We start from the raw sequence: 18,741 nt of genomic DNA, 5'->3' as shown, positions 1-18,741 counted from the left end.
ACCTTATGTCACTTTACAATGATACGGTGGCGATGAAACAAAACATCCACAAATGCACAAAATTGCCAAATGTGTAGTTAATTCAAATTCTTTTTTTCATCGCCTCATAAAAAATAAACCCCACTAATCTCTTACTCTCTGCAGAAATCATGCACCAAACACTATTACACAATTATTATTAATATCATTATTGTTAAATTGTTAATTGTTATTATTATATTTTTTGTTACAATATACAAATCTCAATTTGCTTACCAATATTAATTGATTTGACTTTTGCCGTGGCTGCCTACTACATTCAACTGCTTGATTCTTCAAAAACCCTACATCAAGTTGACATCTTTTTGTCATATTTTGATCATATGAATCGAACCCATTATTTATTTAGGGTTTTCTTGATAATTTGCTAATAATCAAGAAATGGGTTGGAAAAACCCATTTAAAGAAGTAACCAATTCAAAGCCATTGTTCTTGACCGTGTACGGCACTGTTTTGATCGGAATTGTATTTTCTGCTATTTATGTTTTCTCCGCCGTCTACTCGCCGGATTCCGCCGTCTCCTGGAGCCTATCTCAACGTATATCCATCTATCTTTATATTCTTTATATACTTTTTCTCGTTTGAATTTGGTCTACACTGATCTGTATCTATATGTTATACTAAGAAATTCAGTTTCTATTTTAACTGTGATTTCAAGTCAAAGTCTTGAATTTGACCCAAAAAAAGTTCCATTGAGATCAGAATCTTGTTGAATTTGGTAATTATGTTGAATTTGGAGAGGGAGGGATCAACAATTGACTGTAATTTATATTTTAGGCTGCACGTGCACTTACTAATCGATTGGTTGAAAGCTACTCATAGTTGTAAGATTTTGTTATATTAGTAAAATTAAATGTTTAGGCAGGCCTAAAGTTGTTGGTTTGTATATGTAATTGAAGCTCATTTATGTTCAATTGGAGTCTATTTTAGTTCTTGAACTGTAGCTTGGATTATTATTACCATTATTATTGTTAAGTATAAGATCTTAATGTTTTTTCTCATTTGATTTATTATAATTATGATTATGAATTATGATGATGATAGATGTGGCACCTTCTTCACCGACTCAAACACTTGATTCTAGTTCATTAAAATTGGGTGATGGTGTAATGCCACCAATGACTCAACCCGAAAAAGGGAATTTGAAATCCATTTGGGTTAAACCCCCACCGGGTTCAAAGATGCCACCATTGGAGACGTTTCGTTTGACAAAAGAATTGGTTCAAGAAAGGGTGAAAGACAATGTTATAGTAGCTACTTTTGGAAACTATGCCTTCATGGATTTTATCCTCACATGGGTTAAACACTTGACCGATTTGGGTATTGAGAATCTTCTTGTTGGTGAGGAATTTACCAAAGAAAGTTTTCAACTTTTTCTTATATAATGATATAAATAAATAAGGATTTTTCTAACGATAACTGTCGTTAACGTGCATAAAAGTATTGTACAATTTAATAACTGTCACTGTAAAATCAACATATAACCACCACATACATTACTTTCATTCACGTTAACGACAGCCTTAAGGGTTGTTTTCAGAAAAATTCTATAAATATAAATAAAATTGTAACCTTTTTTCTCTATTAGGTGCGATGGACACAAAACTATTGGAGGAGTTGTATTGGAAGGGTGTGCCAGTTTTTGATATGGGAAGTCATATGAGCACCGTTGATGTTGGATGGGGCTCACTTGCATTTCATAAAATGGGAAGGGAAAAAGTCATCCTCATTGATTCAATGCTACCATTTGGGTACGAGTTACTAATGTGCGATACAGATATGGTTTGGTTAAAGGTACCTTTTTTACACTTATTTGCAGTTAGGAACAATGCACTTTCACTTCTTTTTAAATTTAGCCACTAATTTTTAAGAATCGTTATTGAAAGCATCCAACTTTCAAAACCATTTAGTCATGACAAGATTTCATAGGCCGTTAAATGTTAATTTTGAACTGCAATGTTACTTAACAGAATCCACTCCCATATCTTGCACGTTATCCTGAGGCCGATGTGCTGACATCAACTGATCAAGTTACACCAACTGTAACTGATGACCGATTAGACATGTGGCAACAAGGTAAAAAAAATGCACTTTTGTTAAGTTCAGGAAATGTACATTTTATCGACTTAATATATGACTTTTCTTAGACCATTTATCCTGACATATAAACGTTTTGAAATATATAGTTGGAGGAGCATATAATATAGGTATATTCCACTGGCGGCCAACAGATTCTGCAAAAAAATTGGCAAATGAATGGAAAGAAATGCTTTTAGCTGATGATAAGATATGGGATCAAAACGGTTTTAATGATCTTGTGCACCGGCAATTGGGACCATCGGTTGATGAAGAAAGTGGACTTGTTTATGCTTATGATGGAACCCTAAAGCTTGGACTTTTGCCTGCAAGTATATTCTGTAGTGGGCATACTTACTTTGTTCAGGTAACAGTTGAATTTACCTTTTTTTATTTTTTACTTTTTTTTATTATAATATAATTAGAACATGTACTTTCGGTTATTGGTTGATTACGCTAGAATGTATCCAACTTGTATATGTTGGAAGGTTGCAAAAATCACTTATCAGAAAATAATCGGTCAGACCTTGGAGGGATTAATCGGGGGATTAATTTGATGTTGACTAAGTTTGACTATGACCAATGTCGACCGATTAATCCCTAATTTGACCGATTAAATTGATCATTCCCTGCGATTAATCACTACTTCACCGGTTAGTAGCTACTTTGACTATAAATTGCTGCTCTGACGGATAAATCTCCGTTGACCGAGGGTTGACCAATTTTTGGACCGATTTTGATAAATCTCATCGGACCCCTCTCATAAACTGATTAATCGCTGATTAACAGCGATTAATTCTGATGTCTGCAATACTGATTTGTTGAACTACATTGTAAGTCTTTTACTTCCTGAAACTTGCTATAGTATGTATCATACCTCCTATAACATGGAAACTAATGACATGGCACGTGCATGATGATGTGGCATTGTTTATGGCTGCCATGTTGCTAAAAACATCTGGTCACCTGATTAAGGGGTCACTGGGCCATACCACAACACGTTTCGAAATACAATAGAACTTCTCTTTTAGTTTGACATTTATAATTACAAAACGGTGAAGTTGGATATGTTAATGTGTAATTTGCACTTCAGTTATCTACCGTCTTTTAAGCCATTATTATGCTGCATTTTCAGGCCATGTATCAGCAACTCAGATTAGAACCGTACGCTGTACATACGACATTCCAATATGCAGGAACCGAAGGAAAGCGTCATCGATTACGTGAAGCTATGGTTTTCTATGATCAGCCTGAGTATTATGATTCACCAGGTACCTTTTAGGTTATGCATCTCGGGACTTTTAAGTTTGTATTTTCAGTAGAATTAATTGAAGATGTCGGTATTTGTTGTGTGTTATACAGGAGGTTTCTTAACATTCAGACCATCTATTCCAAAAAGTTTATTACTCGATGGGGAGCATAATCTTGAAACGCATTTCGCTCTTGTCAATTATCAAGTATGCTGTTTTCTTCCTCCTACCTTTTATATTCACAATCATTGTTGCACAACTTGACTCGGCGAGTACTCGGTTTTTGCAACTTGGTCATACTCAGTCAAACTCGGTCAAAACTTGGACAAAACTTGGACATAACTCGGGATTACTCGGAAAATCGGTTAAAACTCGGTCAAAGTTGGTCAAAGTCAAACTTGGTCAACATCCGAGTACTCCCTGAATAGCGATTTTTGCAACCTTGTTCCCAATGTTATTAAGTCTTCGCCAAATCTAGCGTTACTGCGTTAGATTTGATTGTGAAGTGATTTATGTGAGTGATTGCAGATGAAGCAAATAAGGACCGCCCTTGCTATGGCATCAGTTTTAAATCGTACACTGGTGAGAAATTTTAGACTTTGAATCTTGTATTTCATAGTGCAATTGTGTTGACATGACGTATATTATTTTCTATGTTACATTTTTTTTTTTTTAAGTTTGTTTTATTTCTAAATGCTAGTTTAATTAAAGCATCTACTAATTTACAAATTTTAGGTTATGCCTCCTCTGTGGTGTAGGTTGGATCGATTATGGTTTCCTCATCCCGGAGTTCTCGTAGGGTCGATGACACGACAACCGTTCATCTGTCCTTTGGATCATGTATTCGAGGTACTTGATTCGGTCGATTAAATTATTATTATTATTATTATTATTATTATTATTATTATTATTATTATTATTATTATTATTATTATTATTATTATTATTATTATTATTATTATTATTATTATTATTATTATTATTATTATTATTATTATTATTATTATTATTATTATTATTATTATTATTATTATTATTATTATTATTATTATTATTATTATTATTATTATTATTATTATTATTATTATTATTATTATTATTATTATTATTATTATTATTATTATTATTATTATTATTATTATTATTATTATTATTATTATTATTATTATTATTATTATTATTATTATTATTATTATTATTATTATTATTATTATTATTATTATTATTATTATTATTATTATTATTATTATTATTATTATTATTATTATTATTATTATTATATTATTTTTTTTATTTTTTTATTTTTATTTTTTATTTTTGACTTTAGCTAACCAAACCAATGTAGGTGCAAACAATGTTAAAGGCATTGCCGGAGGAGGAGTTTGGGCCCGGAATCAATATACGAGAGTATTCGTTCTTTGACAATCCACTAATGCCTGCACGGGTACATAATCGATCAGCTTCATTTGGGAAATAATGTTGCTTTTTTAGTTGACGTTGAACTAAACTTGAAAATTTTCAATTTCATGGTTATAGGTGAAGGATTCATGGCTCGATGTACAATTATGTCAAGAAGGGTCAGACAATTGTCAGTCAAACATTACAAGCACAAACGGAATACTTAGATATCCAAGGAATAGCAATGAAGAAACGGTATGCAATATGAGTGACGTAGAAAAGTATATATATTTTAATCGGATCTTATTAATCTATGCACTTGTTTATCAGGGTTATTTTACCCACCATTTTTGGCTATACACCACCACTAAATGTGTTTCAAAGTGTTGTATAGTACAATGCTTTAAAGCATATTTAGTGGTGTATGACTGAAAAGTGGTGGTGTAGGTATCATCAACCTTTTCTAGTTAACATGTGTACTAGTTTTGTAATCTCACTTGCTTACGTGCTTGAAATTTTATCCTCATTTGTGTTCAATTTTTTGTATGTCAAACAGTTGAAAACCGTATTTGCTCCGTTCAAAACAGTGAAAGTCATCCAATTTTCATCAATGCAAGATGCTTTTCAGGGATTCACGGACAAGGCAAGAAATCATTTTCCCTTTTAGTTTTCTTTTAAGTAAAAAAAATCATTACAATCAATTTTATGCCGACCAAAATATTTTTTGGACCATCTTGTCTTTTAAGACAAGTGAAAGGGGGTGATAAATTTCAGGTTAGTAAAGGGCAAAATGGTCCAAAAATTGATGTAAAGATCACCTCCCTCCTTTAATTTATGGGGACCAGTTTATAATTATAGCTTAAAAGAGCACAATGGAAAGATAACGACTTTATCCACAATTAATTTTAGGAAAAATGTAGTAAATTTGTTTCGTAGTCTACAACTATGTACCTGAACACAACCTTTGCTTTTTAATGAACTTATTGGGATTCAAAAAGTTGTTTTAAAGAGTATTTGTTACATTTTTCTAGGTCAAAAAGGTAAAATGAATGAACTATGTTTATAATAATTATTGGTTTTACACTTTTACATGGTTGTTTGGATGATATAATTTTTCTTAACACCAAGTCATTAACCTTTTAATCTGATCAGGTAAGAGAAGAAAAATTCAAGAATCGGGTGAAGCGATACGTTGGAATATGGTGTTGCGTAGACAGTCATACGCCAGGTCACATATATTACGACATGTATTGGGACGATAAACCGGATTGGAAACCTCTTCCTCCACAAACACCAGAAGATGATCACCCACATTGGTGATTAAATCAACGGCTGAGATTGTACTGATTATCTGATGATGATGATGATGATGTGTAATTGAGTCCTAACCCCCCTGTTTCAAACTTCAAATCAACAGTTATAGTCATCCGTGCTTATATAACTGTAGTTTTATGTATACACAAAGAGAAGGATCAATGAGTACTAGGACTCAGTTTTGAACAATGATGCTATAGCGACTTGTACCACGTGCATTGAAAGTTGTATTACGTTCTTAAAGTGAGCAAATGACAGCAGCAGTATAGACTTTTTGTGTGTGCATATCATTCAATTTCTAAATCTATAGTGTTCTTCACATTTTTAGTCGATTTTAATTAAATTTGTTTTTATTCATTAGAGAGCTTTATATCATTCAGCGCTACTTGATCCAGAGTTTTTTTTATATTACTTTCCAGCTGAATATTTGTATATATTTATTTTTCTGTTTAAACTCGCCGAGTAAGTCGGTCAACTCTCGGTCAACGGTGATTACTCGGACCAAGTTAGGGATTATTCAGCCACGACTCGAGATTACATGGAAAATCGGTCAGAGTTATAATTGGTCAGCATCCGTTTATTCCAAGTACTCCCCTTGTTGCTGAGTTGCCGATTACTCCCTATAGCGATTTTTGCAACCTTGGTCGAAATCCAACTTTTTGTTGTATCATATTTAACATGTTAATTAGAAGTTAACCAAAAAAATTTGATATTATTACAAAGTTAACCAAAAGGTAAACTTCTTCAAACACATAAAGAGTGATCCTATAAATCTGCCATGATAGAATGTCAACCACAAAGATAGGTTTTACATCAAGAAATAGTAGTGGTTTGTCAACAAATAATATGTAAAAGTAGTATAATTAAAGAATGATCATACTTTTAAAGAACTCATTTGTTAAGGTAATAGTTAGTTTCTTGGTGTACTTTCACATTGATTCACTGAATGATTTTATACTGTTTTTCAAAAGAACATAACATACTATTTTCAGTGTCCTTTTACATGTGTTTTACCTTTTATAGTAGAGTAAACTGAAATGAAATGATCTTCAATCCTTCTTTTTTTGTCAAATGTTAACGGTATATCTTGTTTTGCAGGTTTCCTTGTTAAAGCTTACTATATAAATTTGATCTATTCGGATCACTAGCTAGGTGCTTCGTGATTAGACTACCTACGATAATGGCTAATCAACCTGGTGGTGGCTCAAGTGGTGGTTATAATCCCTCATCAGGAGGAAACCCTCCAACAACGGGGCCTCCTTCACCAGGAGGATATCCTCCTACAACGGGGTCTCCTTCATCGGGAGGATATCCTCCGACAACGGGACCCCCGTCACCAGGAGGATTTCCTCCAACAATTGGGCCTCCTTCACCAGGAGGATATCCTGCGCCCGGAGATCATCCACCACAAGGGTATCCACAAGGCGGATACCCTCCGCACGAGTATCAACAAGGGTATCCAGGATACTCTTCACAAGGGTATCCAGGATACTCTTCACAAGGGTATCCAGGATACCCTCCGCAAGGTTACCAACAAGGCTATCCCCCGCCACATCAAGGGTACGGGTTTCATCAACAAGGCTATCCACCGAGTGCATATCCACCTTCCGGTTATCCAGCTGGTCCTCCTGGTGCATACAGCTACCCGGGTGGATATCCACAAGGTGTTCAACATCCAGGTCATCATGGAGGTACACACATCGACGTTATTTAAAGTATTTTCTCTTGATCATCTCAAAACAAAAAGACTAATACCATATCTTCTAACCCTTCAATTTTACATTTTGCATTTGTGGAACAAAATTCAGACAAAGGAGCAGTTGGAGGCATGATGGGAGTGATTGTAGGGGGAGCTGCAGCATCCATGGGTCGTGGTCACTATGGACACGGTCATGGTCATAGTCATGGTTACGGTCATGGAAAAGTTAAGCATGGAAAACATAAGCAAGGAAAATACAAGCATGGAAAGCATGGCAAACACAAGCACAGAAAGTTTAAGTTATGGAAGTAATTTGTCTCCATAGAATTTTTGAAGATTTACATTTAATTTAGTTTGCTAGTTACATATGATAACAAGGTTTACAAGCTTAATTTTGTCAATTTATTGCGGTATCAACTATGCTAAATATAGTGCAGTATTTTGATAATGCTCCATGAAGAATAAACCATCTTTATCTAATACTGAAGTCAAGGCAGCTCTTAAACAAAGATAGAGATTAGGTAATATAAACTACGAAATCGTAGAGGTTGCCGGAGATTTACACCGGCCGAGGACGGTGACAGATATATTCTGAAAATGGACACACGAGCAAAGATAGCATATCGTTTTCACGGATCGAGGGTACAAAACTGGTCGGGCACTAAAAGGTTATTAGCCTATCGGTATCAACAAGCCCTCCAATCGAGAAGTTGGATGTGAACAATAAAATTAGACATCCAAGTAAGTAAACGTTGACAATAAAATCGGAGGAAGTATAATAGTAATAATATAAATTAATATTTTAAATAATAAATAATAAATATAAATTAAATAAGATTTATTAATAAAGAATATTTCAATCAGCTTCCCTTGAGTTTTTTAGTTTTTTTGAAGATAAAGGGTAAAACACATACTTATCCTCGTATGTAATGCACATGTCAGTTTACAAATTTGTTTAGCGAAAGTTAGATGGTGCGACCACCCACACAATAATTGTAAAATAAAGGGATCATCGTATCTAAACAATATAAAAATGAGGGACCAATAAAGCAAAAAAAGTTGACAATAAGACTAAAATGTTCATCTTGTGTTAATCATGTCACGACACTTAACCGACAAATTAGATGGCAATTTGACGGAGGGATGACAATTGCACTTCTTTGAAAATCAAGGGATGCTGAAAGTAAAAAAAAAAAAAAAAACTTGTGAGCCGCTGATTAGAAAATGAAGTAAAATCAAGGGACAAACAGAGAAAAAAATCATTTTAAATTTACACAATTATAGGAATTTATGCATTTATATTGATAAAATTTTAAAAATTTTAATTTAATTATCGTTCGATAATGACGGGATTTCCTTATATTCAATCCAACCCATTTAGGAAATATTTGTCAAATTATATACTCCGTATTGAATATAAAGTCGACATTCCTAATATTATAAACTGACACTCCTAATAGTTAATTCCTTCCAATCAAATACAACTAATTCAAATTTAACCTACTTTCTTCGATACCATGGATTCAACAAAAGAAGCTCATATTATTTATCAAACTATGTCTACCGATCACAGTAACACGGCAGATGAACAAAAGGTATAATATCTAACAAAAAGTTCTCTTTATATATAAACATTCCATTTACGCGATATGTCAATATAAATCTGTTCGGGGTTGGCTTGGTGGTAGGATGCTTGGAAAGTTCTAAAGGGACCCAAGTTCAATCCTCACTTGCTACACTTTGGGGGGCTTGCCTTTCAAAAAAAAAAAAAAAAAAAAAAAAAAAAAAAAATATAAATCTGTTCTCTTCATGACATTTACAAATTTGTACTAGACAATATGTTTATCTCTCTGAATTTCAACTTTCCATCATTGATATTTTTATGACATGTGCTTGTTCTTATACGATGTTACCAATTTAGTGTTATATCATGTTTCAGTCACGGGAATACGCGGGCTATAAACTAGTATATGTATATATAAACATAAATAAATATATACTAATACTAATATGATATAATATATAAATATATAATATAATCGGAATTTGAAGGAAAAAACATTTAATAGCCATGTGGATTGTGGACTGTGGTATGGCCTATGGGGATAATACAAACAATATCCAAACAACTGAAAAAGATGTATGTGGTCAGCAATATAAATACATTTGTGTGTATTATTCTAAGCGTGTTTTTAACTCATTCTGTCTACAACATGTTCGAATTGTGCACCTTGTTATGCACTTATGCTATAATCAATTATAAATGTTAAGTTCTTGAACTTTTAGCTATGTCGTCGCAGTCGAGTGGAAGTAGCAGGCCGAGGTATTTTTCTGACGATCTTAGAGAAGATCTCGTATTTCCTATTCAACAGCATTCTGTTACAAATTCACAGGTTCCTAATGCATCTCATGATTCATCGGATACAATTGTACGTGACGAAAAGCAGAATGACGTTGACGTGGGACCCTTTTGTACGCAAGGGTGCAAAAAAGAGTTGTCATGGTTCTTGGTGTACATCTCATCCACCATTCATCTTGCTGTATTTGGCATTCTTGGGGTATAATACATACTTAAGTTTGTCTTAAATTGTGTTTACAGTAAGAAAATTTTCGTATTTGTCCCTGTATTTAGTTAACTGGCATTTTTTTCTTGTAATGCAGGTATTGACTAGGTACCTTTTAGAAAAATTATTTGGTCCCGAAGTGGTTGGTGTAACAAGTGATCACAGCGTTATATACGTTGATCTTCCTCCCAATATGGTAACATTCTTAGTCACAAATATTCATACACTTACCCGTTACCTTAATCTTTAATCTAATATCGAAATATTTATATAGTTTTCGACTTCTCTAAGGACTCATTAGCATTGCATGGGTTTGGTTTTGGATAAAACATTGACTGTTCGATAAGTGTTAAGAATGGATAGTTGTGAAAGAATTAGTAAACTTTAAATGTAAATGGATAAGGTTTTTCCTTTTCGGGCTCAGATGTACATGGTCTAACTGGATTATTCCGTGACCGTTTTTGCTCCTGACCACCCCAAGATATGCTTCAGACTACACCTCGCGATTGAGGCACATACTCTCAAATTTGGGTCAATTAGGTCAAGCTTTCTGGTCAATTGGGTCTTGAGAAAAATTAGACCCGGAAATGTAAACTAAAACTTCATAAAAGGTAGAATGGGTTTTCCTCCAACCTATTGGATCCTATACAAAATATAAAGGAACAGGTCCAATGGGTATCAATTCCTAAAGCTCTAGTCGAGCATAACAAGTTTCATCCGCCAAACATTTATGAAAGCATTCATGGTTATATCATGTATTATGTATATTAATATTTTCTTATACATATAAAAAATAATATAATAAATGTAAACAAATGTAAAAGTATATGACCCGTTTAGACCCATTTGACTCCTGACCCATTTCGACCCGTTACCCAACCTGACCAATTTGTACCAGTTTGAAATTTTGACCCATGACCCATTTCAACCCAAAACTGCTTTGACCCGTTACCCAACCTGACCGGTTTGCCAGGATTATTTAAGACACAAGAGGATATCAGGTTATTTTTCGGACGATCTGTGTAAAGATTAGTAATGTTGATTGTTGACTAAACTACAACTATTTTGCATACTGGTTCCTGACATCAACTCTTATTTGGAATTAATATCTTCAGAATCTTACCACTAGTTTCCCATCTGGTGGTAGATTAGGGCACTCTTAAGACTATTTTCTGCCCAGACTAACTTTGGTTTCCTATTCAAAAGGTTGGTTCATTCTTGATGGGTTGGCTTGGTGTTGTTTTTAAAGGAGATATATCCAAGCTCTCACCTGATCTGGCTGTCGGCTTAACAACTGGTTACCTAGGGAGTCTAACCACATTTAGTGGCTGGAACCAGAAAATGATTGAGCTTAGTGTCGACGATCAATGGACTTCCTTTGTGGTTGGATTTTCATTAGGTACTTTCACTTACCTAATATAAAATTATTTACATGAATTCATCTCGTCTTTATGTTCTTTTTATACATTACCTTTGTATGCTGCAGGTTTCATTCTTGTCTTTTGTTCCTTCCTATTTGGTGTCGGGACTGTAAAAGGTTTCCGATGGGTTCTTAATAAAACCAACCTAGCTTCCAAATGCGGTTTCTTTAAAGTACATAATGTTGTGATTCAAAGTATATTAATAGTGGTGATGATAATGATGTTGGGATTGTTATGGGGCATGAGCGTGTTTTTGTTGACGAAAGATTTGAATGGTGATAACAAGATAAGCTATGTATGGTTTGGTTGTATAATTGGACCAATTGGTGTATGGATCAGGTTCTATTTAACGAAGCTTAACGGAAAAGGTTTAGGAAGAACAGTGATTATGAAATGGATGCCTTTTGGAACATTAATTGCTAATGTATCTGCTTGCTGCATAATGGCAGCCTTTGCAATAATGAAGAAAGCTGTAAGTTCCTGTTATGTATTTAAATATAAATGGATAAGTATTTTTACTCAGATATACACGACCTAACTAAATTTTTTTGTGACTGTTTATGACCTTTTTCTCTGGCCAGTGGCGGAGGTATATATAGATCAAAGGGGTCAATTGACACCACTAAAATGATAATATATAGGCTTATGAAGTTATGATATTGAAATTCATACTTAAATTTTTATATAAGCCATTCTAGTTTATATTGATGATTTAAGATATAACAATATTACAATATATCGCATTATACCTTATACTATTACTCTGTATCATTATTGTTTTTATAATACTTATATTATTATTATAATAATAATAATTATAATTATTATTATTATTATTATTGTTAATTATTATTATTATTATTATTATTATTATTATTATTATTATTATTATTATTATTATTATTATTATTATTATTATTATTACTACTACTATTACTACTACTACTACTACTACTACTACTACTACTACTACTACTATTATTATTATTATTATTATTATTATTATTATTATTATTATTATTATTATTATTATTATTATTATTATCATCAAAATTTACTATTATTGAAATTGAAATCTCCATCGGATCGAATATACTGGTTTTTATCCAAACCTGTGCCCATACTCGAACCCGTAAAAAAATTTAAAGCAATCCACATATCCCTCCCTAGACTCATATACCCGAACCCGACCCAAAAGTGTCAGATTTTGGGTTTTTCCATCGGATACTAGTTTTTTTTCTCATCGCTACGTTAAAATATGATACATTTCAATATCGTTTTATGACCCCACTCATTCGAAATCCTGGCTTCGCCACTGTCTTTGGCCACCTCAAGATAGTGAGATTTGAATCTGATACAACTTTTTTTTTTTTTTATGTATTTGACTATATAAGGTCAAAGGTCATAACATTTATTTTGTACTAGCTTATTGTGATTTAAAGTATGATTTGAGGTTGTTGATTATGCAGGTGAATGATAATCATTTTGATATAGTGGCAACAGGCATACAGTTTGGTTTATGTGGTTGTTTGAGTACTGTTTCGACTTTCATTGCTGAATTTGAAGCCATAAGAGAGAGCGTAAATACTTGGCGAGAATGTTTATACGCCTTAACAACTATAATCATTTCGTTTACTTTTGGCACCCTTATTTACTCTGTTCCTGTATGAACTCAGTCATAGTTAAGCACTAAGCACATTAGTATTTATAAGTAAAGATATAATGGGCTGTAATTGTCACCTAATTGAAAAAGACGCAGCATTAGGAAGTTGTAGTTATATACAATTGATGTAGAAATCTGTACATATATCAATTTTATGTTTTTATTGATTCTCATTATGTTAAACATGTTCCTGAATTGTTTGAAGTTGAGCTTGATGATGTGTTACATCTTAAAACGCAAATTTGGGGTAATGAGATTGGTGATCCTTCGTTGTTGTCTTCTTTGCTTGAGATTTCGTTTCCTGCCGAGTTCGTCGCCATTGCATCTGCATTAAATTATGGACTTCTGACATGGTCAAACAAGATCTGTTTTTTTGTCAAGACATTTCCTTGCAAGCCCAATATATATGTGAAGGTACGTTCCTTTCCCTTTTATATGATTCATTGCTGTTCATCTGAATCTTGTTCATTTAGTTGTCATAACTAATTTTCTTGCAAGCCCAATCTTGTTCATCTGCATTAAAGTGATCCTGTTCTCGTTGACCGTCATTATAGAATACAACTAGTATCTCTTCAACTGAATCTTGTTCATTTAGTTGTCATATCTAATTTTGGAAATAAAGATTATGAATCAAGCCTTTATCATGACCCGAAGGTTGTAAAAGTCACTAGTAGGGACTAGCATGGACTAATCGGCCAAATTGGACTAACTTTGACTTGGACTGTATTTGACCTACTTTGACTGAATAATATCGGTTTTGATGGACTAAATTGCACTTCGACAACTTTGGCCAAATAATCTGCCAATTCGTAGATTAGACGGGAATTAGTCAAGGACTAGTCGGACTACATCAAAATCCCGAGTAGTCGGGGACTTTATAACCATGCATGACTCCATGAGGGATGATACTAGTGATATAGTTTAGACCAATTGAGTTCTTCATCTGCTTAAGGGTATTGAATATCTTTGAATATCGAAGGAATACACTGAATTATTAAAGAAATCATTTCGGACAACTTTAATGGTATCCGGTGAGCTTTGTTGTGTGTCAGAATCTATAGCTAAAGTCACAACTGTCCATGGTAGGAAGTACGACTTGTCAGATCTATGGACTTTAGGAACACAAATTTTAAAAGGTTCGAGTCCTGTGTAAACAAATTTTATAAACTACATGTAGAGTCAATTCAAGTACTGCATTTATAATACATAGCGTGTAAACACACAGTTGAACTGATAAATGAATAATTCACACATCTGTATTCTAACTCTACATTTTGTTTTCAATGTTAAAAGTAAAGATTTTGATCTTGTATTGAATATGAATAAATGTTTGATACAATTGAATTAAAATCTAAGAAAGAGTTGAGTGTTCTTATACACTAAACTCTCTAACAGCTACTTCTAAATTAAGGGATGGTTACAATTCACTTTTGGAACCCCTTATTACATAATTGGAAAAGTGTGCTGGTATGACAGATTTGGATCCGTTGAATTGGCTGCTAGTTGTGATATTGTGACTTTGTTCTCAAATGGGAAATGATGAAAGTACCTTTCTGATCCCTAAGGTCAACTTACCTTAAATGGTAATTTGCCTTTTTTGCCTCTTGTTTGTTGTTACAGTCTAACACTCCCCCTCAAGTTGAATAGTGGGGTTTCCAATATTCAACTTGCCAAGAACTTCACTGAATAATCTCCCGTGAACTGACTTGGTGAGAATATCAGCTAGTTGATCTTCTATCCTGATTGATGGAAGAGAAATTATTTCACCATCTAACTTTTCTCTAATAAAATGCCGATCGATTTCAACATGTTTGGTGCGGTCATGTTGAACGGGATTCTCTAAAATAGCGATTGCTGCTTCATTGTCGCACAAGATTTGAATTGCTTCTTGTGGTGGAAAACCAATCTCCGTCAATAGCTTCTTGATCTATAATGCCTCGACCACTCCTTTGGCTATTCCTCTAAATTCTGATTCGGCACTTGAAAGGGAGACAACCTTTTGTTTCTTACTTTTCCATACAACTAAATTACCCCTAACAAGTGTGAAGAATCCGGATGTAGATTTTCTATCCCTTTTTTCTCCAGCCCATCTTGCATCTGTATATATTTGAGTCTTTAAGTGTCCATGTCTTTTAAAAACAACTCCATGATCTGTTGTTTTCTTCAAGTATCTGATGATTCTCATTACAGCTTCCATATGGTGAACTTGTGGTTTATGCATGAATTGACTCACAACTCCAACTCCATGTGCTATATCAGGTCGAGTGTGAGCAAGATAGATGAGTTTTCCCACCATCCTTTGGTATTGCCCTTTATCAGCAATGTCAGCTTCATCTTCCATATATAGCTTCTGGTTTGGAATCATTGGAGTATCAGCTGGTTTGCAATCAATCATACCTTTTTCTGCAAGAAAATCAAGAACATACTTCTTTTGACAGATAATTATTCCCTGTTGGGATCGTAAAACCTCAATCCCTAAAAAATACTTAAGTCTGCCCCAGTCTTTCATTTCAAATTCTTTAAATAAGTTCATTTTTAAGTTAGAAATCTCCTCTTTATCATTTCCAGTTATTATCATATCATCAACATAAATGATTAAGTATGTAATTAAATTCTTCTTTCGTTTAAAAAAGAGTGTATGATTCGAGTTACTTTGTTTAAAATCATATTTCTTCATAAATAGTGTGAATCTCCCAAATCAAGACCGTGGGGATTGTTTTAACCCATATAAAGCTTTCTTAAGTCGACAGGCTTCCCCATTTTTGAAGTTTCCGGAGAATCCTGGAGGGGCTTCCATATAGACTTCTTCCTTTAGTTCGCCATGTAGAAATGCATTCTTTACATCAAATTGGTGAAGTGGCCATTCTTCATTTGCAGCAACTGAGAAAAGGACCCTTATGGTATCAATCTTCGCAACTGGTGAGAAAGTCTCGGAATAATCTATTCCATATGTTTGAGTATATCCCTTGGCAACTAACCGGGATTTTTATCGTTCAATGGTACCATCTGGTTTGTATTTTATTGTAAATACCCATCTGTTTCCTACTGGGTTTTTTCCTTGAGGAATGACACATTTTTCCCACGGGTCACTTTTCTTGAGTGCTTCCATTTCTTCTTCCATGGCCTTTCTCCATTTGTCAGATTTCATTGCTTGATCAACTATAGCTGAATTTCTTCAGAGTATAAAGCAGAATTGAATTTATGTGCTTCATTTGATAGATTCCCGTGTGCAATATTAGCAATTGGGTATCTGGATCTTTGAGCTTCTTTTCCTGGAGAGTATCTCTTTGGTGGTACTCCTCTGTTGGATCTTTGTGGTAGAACATATCTTTCAGCAGAAGTGGAATTGTTGTCAAGTGGTATATCTTGAGTTTGACTGTTTTGTTCCTCTTGAACCTCATTACTCGAGGAGACTTCATTTGGTTCAATGTTAGGTGTTTCGGTACAAGGATCTGGTGATTCGGGACAAGGATTTGGTGATTCGGGATTAGGATCTGGTGATTCGGGATTAGGATCTGGTGATTCGGGATTAGGATCTGGTGATTCGGGATTTTGTGATTCAAGATCGGGATTTGGTGTTGGTGTTTGAATGTTACCAGGTTTAGATATCCAGGTTATCCAACTGAGAGTGTCATTATCCTCTTTCTCCCCCTCACTCGTGAGTTGGGTATCATAAAAATATTCGGTTTTGACAAAGTCACAGTTCATTGTAGTAAAAACATGACGTCTTTTTGGACTATAGCACCGATATCCTTTTTGGTTTATTCCGTAGCCAACCATGACACATTTTTCCGCACAAGGATCAAGTTTGGTACGCTCATGTTTTGGAATATGGACAAAGACCGAGCACCCAAATATTCGAGGTTCAATGCTAAATGAATTCGGAAGGTTATGGAATTGGGAAAGGGTATCTTTAGGGGTTTTTGTGCCAAAACTTTAGTAGGTAAACGGTTGATAAGATAGGTAGCGGAAGCAAGAGCTTCGGGCCAAAAACTCTTCGGAACTTTAGATTCAATTAATAAAGCTCTTGTCATTTCTAAGAGTAATCGATTTTTTCGTTTGGCTACTCCATTTTGTTCGGGAGTGTGAGCGCAAGATGTTTGGTGAATAATCCCATTTTCTTCGCAAAAGTGTTTCATTGAAGTATTGACAAATTCACCCCATTATCGGATCTCAAAATTTGTATATTTTTGTTAAATTGAGTTTTTATCATTTTATAAAAATGGAAAAAAAATTCAAACACTTCAGATTTGTGAGTCAAAAAATAAATCCAAGTCATGCGTGAATGGTCATCAATAAATATGACAAAATATCGGAAGTTTTTCCCCCCAATGACTGGTGCAGGACCCCATACATCCGAATGGATTAAAGCAAAAGGTACATCTTTCCTTGTATTACTAGGTTTAAAAGTACTTCGGTGACTTTTAGCCAAAATGCAAGTTTCACAATTTAAAGTAACATTGGATGGAAAAAGACTTGGAAATAAAGCATGTAAGTATCCGGCAGATGGGTGACCCAACCTCCTATGCCATAACCAAGCTTCCCTCGTAGGTGTTCCGTGAGCAAGCATCACAATACCTTGTTGGGTTACTTCGTCCACATAGTACAACCCACCCCGTTCGGTACCACGTCCAATAATTTCCCCAGTCCTAATGTCTTGGAGGATACAAAAAGTGGGGTGTAATAGAATAGAACAATTTAGTTCTTTTGTAACGTGACTAACGGATAATAGTTTATGAGACAGGGTTGGAATATATAAACAATTAGATAATTTCATAGTCGGAGTAATTTCAATATTTCCACCCCCTTTTACGTGTACAATACCCCCGTTAGCGGTTTGAATCTTATTTATCCGAGGTTTCGATTCGGAATAAAAGTCGGATTTTTCAAAACTCATAGTGTGAGTAGCACCACAATCAAAAAACCACTCGTTTTTTACGTTATTCGAAATGGTATTAGCTTTTCCGATAACAGAATTATTTGTTAAATGTTTTTCAAAAAATTTTTGGGCTAATTTAATTTTATCATAATTTTGGGTCAGGGCCTGAACATTCCCATTAATCCCACCCTCTCTTTTCTGTTGGGCCAAATTGTTAAGCCCACTCTTTATCTGATTATAGGTGGCCTGGACATTCCCATTGAGCCCACCCTCTCTTTTCTATTGGGCCAAATTACTAAGTCCAATTCTAGACTAGTTATAGATTTTGGGTTCAGTACCCAATTTAATCTCAACATCTCTTTCTTTTTTCACGAACGTGGGATCAGTCATTCCTGTATCCCTAATTAAATTAGGGTTTCTCAAGCTTCTCTCCCTTTT

At 34.2% G+C, this 18,741-nt stretch overlaps 2 protein-coding genes across 2 annotated transcripts; both read left to right on the top strand.

Annotated features, from left to right (window-relative positions):
- The first annotated feature begins 298 nt into the window (after nt 1–298).
- On the top strand, nt 299–6,437 carry LOC139857330 (arabinosyltransferase XEG113). Its single transcript, XM_071846072.1, has 13 exons — nt 299–577; nt 1,084–1,380; nt 1,628–1,833; nt 2,010–2,115; nt 2,226–2,482; nt 3,251–3,386; nt 3,478–3,572; nt 3,894–3,947; nt 4,101–4,214; nt 4,711–4,809; nt 4,902–5,018; nt 5,320–5,406; nt 5,916–6,437. Exons 1-13 carry the CDS (start codon nt 421–423, stop codon nt 6,081–6,083), a joined length of 1,893 nt encoding a protein of 630 aa, XP_071702173.1. The 5' UTR covers nt 299–420; the 3' UTR covers nt 6,084–6,437.
- A 2,827-nt stretch (nt 6,438–9,264) lies between these two features.
- Nucleotides 9,265–13,559, top strand: LOC139858519 (fluoride export protein 1-like). Its single transcript, XM_071847359.1, has 6 exons — nt 9,265–9,371; nt 10,077–10,334; nt 10,438–10,536; nt 11,547–11,739; nt 11,827–12,233; nt 13,231–13,559. Exons 1-6 carry the CDS (start codon nt 9,294–9,296, stop codon nt 13,429–13,431), a joined length of 1,236 nt encoding a protein of 411 aa, XP_071703460.1. The 5' UTR covers nt 9,265–9,293; the 3' UTR covers nt 13,432–13,559.
- Nucleotides 13,560–18,741: the final 5,182 nt, after the last annotated feature.

The sequence above is a fragment of the Rutidosis leptorrhynchoides genome, chromosome 7 (assembly GCF_046630445.1).
Source record: "Rutidosis leptorrhynchoides isolate AG116_Rl617_1_P2 chromosome 7, CSIRO_AGI_Rlap_v1, whole genome shotgun sequence".
NCBI lineage: Eukaryota > Viridiplantae > Streptophyta > Magnoliopsida > Asterales > Asteraceae > Rutidosis > Rutidosis leptorrhynchoides.
This window is presented reverse-complemented; position numbering and strand designations above follow the sequence as displayed.